Source organism: Physeter macrocephalus, chromosome 2 (assembly GCF_002837175.3).
Source record: "Physeter macrocephalus isolate SW-GA chromosome 2, ASM283717v5, whole genome shotgun sequence".
NCBI lineage: Eukaryota > Metazoa > Chordata > Mammalia > Artiodactyla > Physeteridae > Physeter > Physeter macrocephalus.
The window spans coordinates 81,098,213-81,109,874 of NC_041215.1; the positions used below are offsets into that span (position 1 = coordinate 81,098,213).

The 11,662-nt window shown below is 34.9% G+C and overlaps 1 protein-coding gene across 5 annotated transcripts in view; it reads right to left on the reverse strand.

The window, feature by feature from the left end:
- LNPK (lunapark, ER junction formation factor) overlaps positions 1-11,662 on the reverse strand; it is an 84,244-nt gene that overhangs the window by 8,831 nt on the left and 63,751 nt on the right. For all 5 annotated transcript variants that reach the window (XM_024122291.3, XM_055088687.1, XM_024122292.3 and 2 more), the window contains 3 exons: positions 2,778-2,883; positions 1,433-1,503; positions 118-288 (listed from right to left, as the gene is read on the reverse strand). In XM_024122291.3, the coding sequence (XP_023978059.1) occupies positions 118-288; positions 1,433-1,503; positions 2,778-2,883 (348 nt within the window). The remainder of the gene's footprint in view (positions 1-117; positions 289-1,432; positions 1,504-2,777; positions 2,884-11,662) is intronic.

Sequence of the window (11,662 nt, forward strand, 5' to 3'; positions counted from 1 at the left end):
GGGATCCTCCCGGACCGGGGCACGAACCCGTGTCCCCTGCATCGGCAGGCGGACTCTCAACCACTGCGCCACCAGGGAAGCCCAAGAGACAAAACTTTTTAATTAACATATTCATACCTTCAATGATCTGGTTCTCTGATGAAATCACACTTCCTGAGGGCAAGGAACCAACTGTACTTGAGCCTTCCAAACTCTGCCCCTTCTCAAAACTAAACTCTGGAAGTCTTGGAGCCTGGGGTCTGGTTTTTCTTGCAGGATTCAAGAAAAAACAGTAGGCACAACGAAAAGCTGCAGAGAATTAAAAAAAAACAAAACAAAAATCATAAAACCAAAGAAATTTTAAGGACTAATCAAGTAACTCTCAAGATTACTTTTACAAACAGTCAAAGAACCCTTCAAAAGTTACATAGCCCTTGTGAAATTACTCGTGGTTTTAATAATATTATGGCAGGTGTTCTAACCAAAGTTTATTTTAAAGCATACTTTCTAATTATTATTAAAATTATAATATCAATTTAAAGCAGAAAAGATAATAAGTTACATAGCAGGTTAACTAATAGCAAAAACAATATTAATAATGATCTAAATGTGTTACAGAAATTACTTTTTTTTTTTTTTTTTTTTTTTTGCTGCACGCGGGCCTCTCACTGTTGTGGCCTCTCCCGTTGTGGAGCACAGGCTCCGGACACGCAGGCTCAGCGGCCATGGCTCACGGGCCCAGCCGCTCCGCGGCATGTGGGATCTTCCCGGACTGGGGCACGAACCCGTATCCCCTGCATTGGCAGGCGGACTCTCAACCACTGCGCCACCAGGGAAGCCCAGAAATTACATTTCTAGTCACTGGAATCATTAGGTATCTTAAAACCCAGAACTTTGCTCACTTGACCCAAAAAATGTAGTATGTCATATTTGAGAAGCATAATTAATTTAGTTCAATATTTTTAAGTACTAGTAGCTGCACATAAAAATATTCTGAGGAGCTTTAAAAAAATGCTGATTCCTGGACCCCACCCCAGATCATTTAAAGCAGATTATTTGTAGGTGGGACCTGGGCATCACAATTTTTAAAAGCTCTTTATGTGATTCTGATGCACAGTGAAGTTTAAGAACTAGCCTAGCGACTTCCCTGGCGGTCCAGTGGTTAAGACTCCGTGCTTCCAATGCAGGGGAAGTGGGTTCGATCCCTGGACAGGGAACTAAGATCTCACATGCCGTACCACATGGCAAAAAAAAAAAAAAAAAAAAAAAAAAGAACAACTGTATACTGTATGAAGAAAAAAACCTGAGTTGTCTTTCCTGCTTTGCTCTGTGTTCTACAATATGCCTGAACAACATATAAAATGTAGTACCTAAAATAAAATGGCATTACATGGGAATTGGCATAGAATGAAATATTTAAAACATTTAAATCTAACTGCCAAATAATTCTTACCAATGTATTCAAATTCTTCTTTCAAAGCCATGCCATTGTGAGAAAAACACTGCTGACATATAAGGGCATACCTACACCAAAAGGAAAAATGAATAGACCAGTTACAAATGCAGATAAAACCCATGGGAGAGGCTACTTTAGCCATCACAGCTAAAGTACACAGTACATAGCATTTAATATAGCTAAATGTGTCACAGTAGATTAGATATTACTTATAAAACAATAAACAATACTCTTTAAACATGCTAACAGTCAAAATTTCAACTATTTTAAACTATAATTTATACATCAAATTAAAAATAAACTAAGAAACACTCAAATGAAAATATTCTTACTAAGTAAGCAGAAACATATTTGATAACAGAACACTTAAATTTTAATGTTTTCTAACATATTCCTGGGGATGACAGACCCCAAATCTGTGGTCAGATAAGACTGGAAAAGATGAAACCTCTTAGAGATTCAGAGTGAGTACTATTAAAACCTCTGAGATGTCTTGTAGTAAAGAAATGAATTTAATTTTGTTTAGTCCATTCCAAAGGTTAATTTCTGTACATCATGATTCCTGTATCTATCCCAGTTACACTTAAACATCTTCTGCATTTTCTACTTATGTAATCTTTCTGTTCTCTGCATATGTACTTAACAAATACTTGGCCCTATCAAACAACATTCTATCTGTTTTGAATAACATATAATTTTTTACATTAACATTAAATTCTAGTCCCTTGATTAAAACGATAATATTAACCAATAACCTTGTCAAATATCTACTCTAAGAATATCCTAAGAATTACTTAAAAGTCTATACTATGACAATTGCTCTGCTCACATCATACCTATAATCCTAGAGTTATTATAAGGATCAATTAAGATAATAACTGGAAAAGCATTTTGGAACTGTAAGTGCCAAATACATGAAATTGTCCTCACTGTTATTAAAATTATCACCATCAAGTCCAGTACTCACATTTATAAAACTCCATTTCTTACAACCTACCAACTTTTCACTATTTACATGCTCTTCAAGTTCAAAAGAGTCAATGAAATGATTCAATTTCTCTAAAAATTACCTTATAGTATGGTTATAACATAGCAGAGTTACAATATTTTTTCTGTTATACATAATACATTTTTAAATGTTTTATCTAGATACTTTAAGCTACTACTGAAAAATAATTGAATATGTACTCTTTTGCAGGGCTATAAAATACTCCATTACGTTCTAAAATCAGGAAACAAGAACCACAAAGTTGTAGAACATCTAGTACATGTGCACACACACATACCCTAACCAATAAACTTTTCTTCATTTTCATTTATCTACCACCCTAGTAAACATTACCTGTTCTGTGGACCATCACCAACTAAATATTCAACAATTCTATCCAGAGCACCTCGCTCTCGGGGCAGAATAGGTCTTGCTAAAGGTGGACCAGGAGGATGAAGACCTAGTAAATAAATAAATATATATATAACTTATATGTATAAAATACATTTAAACTTTAATTTAGTTGCCAAAAACTACCTATGCTTGTCAGAACTTTTAAATGATTTTAACAAAACAAAAATAATATTGTTATTAACCTCTGTATTCAAATTTTCATTAAAAATACTGCACTACAAAAAATATATTTATACATGTGCTATATTAGAACCAGGAACATAATCTATTAAGGAATAAAGCTATGTTGAGTTCTATACACATTAATTTTTAAAATGCTCAGACTCTTAAAAGTTTACGTAATAATAAACTAGGGGACTTCCACTTTGTACCACAATAGGATAACCAGGGTCAGGTTTAATCTTCCCACCTAAAACAACTAAAATACTGTGTAAAATATATGATGCAATGGTTTTAAAGACACTGGATATCAGGCAATGTAGGATAAAGATCCCTGAAAGACAAAAAGCAAATAAGATGAGCCCACTGCCAACTGCCAACAGCCAACTGCCCCCAACCTGTTGCCTGGAGAGAGTTTCCAGGTAGCAACTCAGGCAGGGTAAATCCAGTTGAAGTTCATCAGTCTCCTTGAGTTGAGGAGATAAAGCTGGAACTCTGGGGAGGCCAAGACAGGTTGAGTTCACTGGAAAGAGTACAAGAGAGGAGAGAATGCACAGAGCAAGAACACCAAAATCTGCCCAGGATGCATATGAGGAAGACTACCTGAGGACAGAGAAATAACTGCCCCAAAATACTAAAGCTACCAGTGCTCACATGGGATCAAAAATATCACATGTTCCCACCAGTCAGGGTGGAAAACTTCATAACTCACAGGTCATCAGGTAAGTATTCAGAGGAGCTTTGTATAGGAATATGAAAACATCCTGTACCCAATAAGGTTAAATCTACAATGTCTGACATCAGATAAAAAATTATTAGACATGCAAATTAGCAGGAAAATACAACCCATATGAGAAAAATCAATCAAAAGTGACCCAGAAATGACAAATATGACAGCATTAATAAACAAATATACTAAAACACTTATTATGAATATATTCCATATGCTTGAGAATCCAGAGGAAAGATTTAATATGTTAAGTAGAGACATGAAAAAAATTTTAAAGATCCAAATTGAATCTCTACAGATGAAATCTATAATACCTTAATTAAAAAATCCACAGATGAAATGAACAGCAGTTTGTACATTACAAAAAAAAATTAGTAAACTTGAAGACAGAGCAACAGAAACTATACAAAATGAAACACAAAGTCTAAAAAGATTTTTAAGTGAACAAATCATCATTGAGCTGTGGAACAACCTCAAGTACCTAGTATACATATAACTGAAGTTCAGAAGAGGAGAGAGAGGGAAAGAAAAATATATTTGAAGAAATAATGCACAAAAATTTTCCAAATTGGATGAAAACTGTAAACAAACACACAGACCCAAGAATATCAACAAACCCTAAGCACAAGAAATATAAATAATATTGTGCGAAGGCACAGCATACTCAAACTGCTTAAAACCAGTGATAGAGGGAAAAATCTTAAAAGCAGTCAGAAAAAGATACATTATATACAGAGAAACAGAGATAAGAATGACAGATTTCTCATCAGAATATAAGCAAGCCAGAAGACAGTGAAACAGTATCTTTAAAGTTCTGAAAGAAAAACTATCAAATTAGAACTCTGTATTAATGAAAACATCTTTTAAAAATGAAGGCAAAATGAAGACTTTTTTTGGACATACAAAACTGAAAGAATTCATCACTAGCAGAACTGTACTACAAGAAATGTTAAAAGAAATCCTTCAGGCAGTAGAAAAATGACATCAGACAGAAAGCTGGATCTACACAAAAGAAAGAGTACCTGAAATGGTTACCATGTGGGTAAATATATAAAATTTGTTATTTAAATCACTTTAAAAAATAATCAATGGCTTAAAGAAAAAGTAATACATGATTTCCCTTCCTGTCCAAAATTTCCCATGAAAGCTTTTGTAAGCCAAAATGGCATAAAGTGAAGAAGCAATTACCTTAGGATACATCTTGCTAATGGATGCACAAAATAAATTGAGATAAACACAGATGTTCACAGACAAAGTTCAAAGCTATGGCGGCTTGATGCTGAGATGCTGAGTGTAGTTCCCAGGGAAGGAGCTTGGCGGTACCACTCTTGCTGCTCAGGATGTGCGCTGCCTCTATAACAGCTCACTGCAAAACAAACGCTAAACGCTATTTTTGCTTTCCACCTTGTTTTGTAAAAGCGAAAACCCTCTTCCAATTTCTTTCAGTTAGTGAAAACAAGCAATAATGTAGGTCTTTCATAAAAGCAAAGTGGTGTAAAGTGAACTTTCAAAATGTGGGGGATATCTGTAATTTCTTCTGTTTATATATGTTTATAATACATATATAAGCAAAATGTATGACAACAATAGCACAAAGGCCAGAAAGAGAGAAACATAATTACACCGTAGTTTGATTAGTAAACTATGAGAGAACTGGTATCATATTACTTGAGATGGACTGTGACAAATTAAAGATACATACTGCAAAGTCTAAAATACCTGCTAAAATAACAAAAACAAAAAAGCACTATAGCCGATAAGGCAACAAAAAAAATTAAATGGAATCATAAAAGACACTCAACCCACAGGAAGGCAGAAAACAGGAGAAAGGTAGCAGAATAGATGGGACAAATAGAAAAAAAAAAAAAGCACAATAAAAGATTTAAACTCAAACCTAAACATACTAATCATTACATTAAATGTATGTGGCCTGAACATCCTCACTATAAGGCAAAGATTATCAGAATGGATAAAAAAGCAAGACCCAATAGATGCTGCTTACAAAAACCCCATTTTAAATATAAGGACACAAACAGGTTAAAAGTAAATAACAGGGGCTTCCCTGGTGGTGCAGTGGTTGAGAGTCTGCCTGCCAATTCATGGGACACGGGTCCGTGCCCCGGTCCGGGAAGATCCCACATGCCGTGGAGCGGCTAGGCCTGTGAGCCATGGCTGCTGAGCCTGCACGTCTGGAGCCTGTGCTCCACAACGGGAGAGGCCACAACAGTGAGAGGCTCGTATACCGCAAAAAAAAAAAAAAAAAAAAAAGTAAATGACAGGAAAAATATATAAATACCCTAACACTAATCAAAAGAAACCTGGAGCACTTGTATTAATAGCAATCAGAGTAGATTCTGGAGCAAAGAATATAATCAGGGATAAAAAGGGTAATTTCATAATGACAAGGAGTCAATTCATCAAGAAGACCTAATAATCCTAAACATATATGTGCCTCATAACAGAGTTTCAAAAACTAACAGAACTACAAAAAGAAACAAAGACACAATTACAGTCAGAGGTTTCAACAGCATTCTCTCAGTAATTGACAGAACAAACAGACAGAAAATTAATGACATACAATACTATCTACTACCAACTTGACCTAATTGACATTTATAGCCATTCTACCCAACAGGAACAGAATAAATACTCCTTTCAAGAGAACATAAAACATACACCAAGACAAATGATAGTATGAGGTATAAAACAAGTCTCAATACATTTAAGAAGATTCAATAATACAAAGTATGTTTTCTGATAACAATAGAATTAAATTAGAAATCAGCAACAAAAAGACATCATGAAAATATCCAAATTTTTGGAGACTAAATAATAGACATATAAAAAATCCAGGCTTTAAAGAAAAATCAAAAATGAAATTAGAAAGCATTTTTAACTGAATGAAAACAAACAAACAAACAAAATGTCAAATTTATGACATGCACCTAAAGCAATACTTAGAGGAAAATTTATAACACTAAACACTATAGCCACTAAACACCTACAAAACAGGATAGGCCTAAAATCCATGAATTCAGCTTCCACCTTAAGAACCACAAAGGAAACAGCAAATGAAATTTGAAGTAAACAGAATAAAGGAAATAATAAAGATCAGAGAGGGAATTAATAAAAGAGAAAACACAAAAATAATAGAGAAAAGCTAGTTCTTTCAGAAGACCAATTGAATTGATAAACCTCTAGCCAGACTAATCAGGGAAAGAAAAAAAGGAAGATACAAAACACTAATGTTAAGAATGAGAGGGACTTCCCTGGTGGCGCAGTGGTTAAGAATCCATCTGCCAATGCAGGGGTCACAGGTTCGAGCCCTGTAATTCTTGTTGAGTGAGTTGTGGTAGTTTGGTAGTATTTCGAGGAATTTATTTCATCTAACTTATAGAATTGATTGGCATAAAGTTATTCATAATATACCCTTCTTATTCTTTTAATATCTTTACTATCTCGATTTATGTCATTTCTCTCATTTTGTTTTTTATAAATTTATTTATTTATTTATTCATTTATTTATTTTTGGCTGCATTGGTTCTTTGTTGCTCTGCGCGAGCTTTCTCTAGTTGCAGCAAGTGGGGGCTGCTCTTCTTTGCAGTGTGCAGGCTCCTCACTGCAGTGTCTTTCTTGTTGTGGAGCACGGGCTTTTAGGTGCCTGGGCTTCAGTAGTTGTGGCACACGGGCTCAGTAGTTGTGGCTCGCACGCTCTAGACTGCAGGCTCAGTAGTTGTGGCTCACGAGCTTAGTTGCTTCTTGGCATATGGGATCTTCCTGGATCAGGGCTCGAACCTGTGACCCCTGCATTGGCAGATGGATTCTTAACCACTGCGCCACCAGGGAAGTCCCTCTCATTCTTAACATTAGTGTTTTGTATCTTCCTTTTTTTCTTTCCCTGATTAGTCTGGCTAGAGGTTTATCAATTCAATTGGTCTTCTGAAAGAACTAGCTTTTCTCTATTATTTTTGTGTTTTCTCTTTTATTAATTCCCTCTCTGATCTTTATTATTTCCTTTATTCTGTTTACTTCAAATTTCATTTGCTGTTTCCTTTGTGGTTCTTAAGGTGGAAGCTGAATTCATGGATTTTAGGCCTATCCTGTTTTGTAGGTGTTTAGTGGCTATAGTGTTTAGTGTTATAAATTTTCCTCTAAGTATTGCTTTAGGTGCATGTCATAAATTTGACATTTTGTTTGTTTGTTTGTTTTCATTCAGTTAAAAATGCTTTCTAATTTCATTTTTGATTTTTCTTTAAAGCCTGGATTTTTTATATGTCTATTATTTAGTCTCCAAAAATTTGGATATTTTCATGATGTCTTTTTGTTGCTGATTTCTAATTTAATTCTATTGTTATCAGAAAACATACACCAAGACAAATGATAGTATGAGGTATAAAACAAGTCTCAATACATTTAAGAAGATTCAATAATACAAAGTATGTTTTCTGATAACAATAGAATTAAATTAGAAATCAGCAACAAAAAGACATCATGAAAATATCCAAATTTTTGGAGACTAAATAATAGACATATAAAAAATCCAGGCTTTAAAGAAAAATCAAAAATGAAATTAGAAAGCATTTTTAACTGAATGAAAACAAACAAACAAACAAAATGTCAAATTTATGACATGCACCTAAAGCAATACTTAGAGGAAAATTTATAACACTAAACACTATAGCCACTAAACACCTACAAAACAGGATAGGCCTAAAATCCATGAATTCAGCTTCCACCTTAAGAACCACAAAGGAAACAGCAAATGAAATTTGAAGTAAACAGAATAAAGGAAATAATAAAGATCAGAGAGGGAATTAATAAAAGAGAAAACACAAAAATAATAGAGAAAAGCTAGTTCTTTCAGAAGACCAATTGAATTGATAAACCTCTAGCCAGACTAATCAGGGAAAGAAAAAAAGGAAGATACAAAACACTAATGTTAAGAATGAGAGGGACTTCCCTGGTGGCGCAGTGGTTAAGAATCCATCTGCCAATGCAGGGGTCACAGGTTCGAGCCCTGATCCAGGAAGATCCCATATGCCAAGAAGCAACTAAGCTCGTGAGCCACAACTACTGAGCCTGCAGTCTAGAGCGTGCGAGCCACAACTACTGAGCCCGTGTGCCACAACTACTGAAGCCCAGGCACCTAAAAGCCCGTGCTCCACAACAAGAAAGACACTGCAGTGAGGAGCCTGCACACTGCAAAGAAGAGCAGCCCCCACTTGCTGCAACTAGAGAAAGCTCGCGCAGAGCAACAAAGAACCAATGCAGCCAAAAATAAATAAATGAATAAATAAATAAATAAATTTATAAAAAACAAAATGAGAGAAATGACATAAATCGAGATAGTAAAGATATTAAAAGAATAAGAAGGGTATATTATGAATAACTTTATGCCAATCAATTCTATAAGTTAGATGAAATAAATTCCTCGAAATACTACCAAACTACCACAACTCACTCAACAAGAATTAAATAACTATTCAATTTGTTAAAATTTTGTTAAGAATTTTTGCATTCATGTTCATGAGGGATATTAGTCTGTAGTTTTCCCTTTAAAAAGTTGAATTTTTAGTTAAAAAAAAACCTTCCACAAAGAAAACACCAGGCCCAGGTACTTTAACCTGTAAAATTCTAATTTATTAAGGAATAATACCAGACCATAGGACAGACAGCAGAAGAAAGACGAATTTCAATCCTGCAGCCTGTGGAACAGAAACCACATTCACAGAAAGACAAACAAAATGAAAAGGAAGAGGACTATGTACCAGATGAAGGAACAAAATAAAACCCCAGAAAAACAATTAAATAAAGTGGAGATAGGCAACCATCCAGAAAAAGAATTCAGAATAATGATAGCAAAGATGATCCAGGACCTCAGAAAAAGAATGGAGGCAAAGACTCAGAAGATGAAAGAAATGTTTAACAAAGACCTAGAAGAATTAAAGAACAAACAAACAGAGATGAACAATACAATAACTGAAATGAAAAATAAAACAGAAGGAATCAATAGCAGAATAACTGAGGCAGAAGGACAGATAAGTGACCTGAAAGACAGAATGGTGGAATTCACTGCCATGGAACAGAATAAAGAAAAAAAAATGAAATGAAATGAAGACAGTCTAAGGGACCCCCTGGGACAACATTAAACACACCAACATTCGCATTATAGGGGTCCCAGAAGAAGAAGAGAGAGAAAGGACGTGAGAAAATATCTGAAGAGATTACAGTTGGAAACTTCGCTAACATGGGAAAGGAAATAGCCACCCATGTCCAGGAAGTGCAGAGAGTCCCATACAGGAAAAACCCAAGGAGAAACATGCCAAGACACACAGTAATCAAACTGACAAAAACTAAAGACAAAGAAAAATTATTAAAAGCAACAAGGCAAAAATGACAAATAACATACAAGGGAACTCCCATAAGGTTAACAGCTGATTTCTCAGCAGAAACTCTACAAGCCAGAAGGCAGTGGCATGATGTATTTAAAGTGATTAAAGGGAAGAACCTACAACAAAGATTATTCTATCCGGCAAAGATCTCATTCAGATTCAACAGAGAAATAAAAAACTTTACAGACAAGCAAAAGCTAAGAGAACTCAGCACCACCAAACCAGAGCTAAAACAAATGCCAGAGGAACTTCCCTAAGTGGGAAACACAAGAGAAGAAAAGGACCTAAAACAACAAACCCAAAACAATTAAGAAAATGGTAATAGGAACATACATATCAATAATTACCTTAAATGTGAATGGATTAAATGCTCCAACCAAAAGACACAGGCTTGCAGAAGGGACACAAAAACAAGACCCATATATACGCTGTCTACAAGAGACCCACTTCAGACCTAGGGACACATACAGACTGAAAGTGAGGGGATGGAAAAAGATAGGAACATACATATCGATAATTACCTTAAACGTGAATGGATTAAATGCTCCAACCAAAAGACACAGGCTCGCTGAATGGACACAAAAACAAGACCCATATATACGCTGTCTACAAGAGACCCACTTCAGACCTAGGGACACATACAGACTGAAAGTGAGGGGATGGAAAAAGATATTCCATGCAAATGGAAACCAAAAGAAAGCTGGAGTAGTGATACTCATATCAGATAAAATAAACTCTAAATAAAGAATGTTACAAGAGACAAGGAAGGACACTACGAAATGATCAAGGGATCAATCCAAGAAAATATAACAATTATAAATATGTATGCACCCAACATAGGAGCACCTCAATACATAAGGCAAATGCTAACAGCTCTAAAAGAGGAAATCGACAGTAACACAATAATAGTGGGGGACTTTAACACCTTATTTACACCAAAGGAAAGATCATCCAGACAGAAAATTAATAAGGAAACACAGCTTTAAATGACACAATAGACCAGATAGATTTAATTGATATTTATAGCACATTCCATCCAAAAACAGCAGATTACACTTTCTTCTCAAATGCACATGGAACATTCTCTAGGATAGATCATATCTTGGGTAACAAATCAAGCCTTGGTAAATTTAAGAAAATTGGAATTATATCAAGCATCTTTTCCGACCAACACTATGAGATTACAAATCAATTAAAGGGAAAAAACGTAAAAAACACAAACACATGGAGGCTAAACAATACGTTACAAAATAACCAAGAGATCACTGAAGAAATCAAAGAGAAAATCAAAAAATACCTAGAGACAAATGACAACGAAAACACGATGATCCAAAACCTATGGCATGCAGCAAAAGCAGTTCTAAGAGGGAAGGTTATAGAAATACAATGCTACCTCAAAAAACAAGAAAAATCTCAAATAAACAATCTAACCTTACACTTAAAGTAACTAGAGAAAGAAGAACAAACAAAACCCACAGTTACTACAAGGAAAGAAATCATAAAGATCAGGGCAGAAATAAATGAAATAGAAACAAAGAAAACAA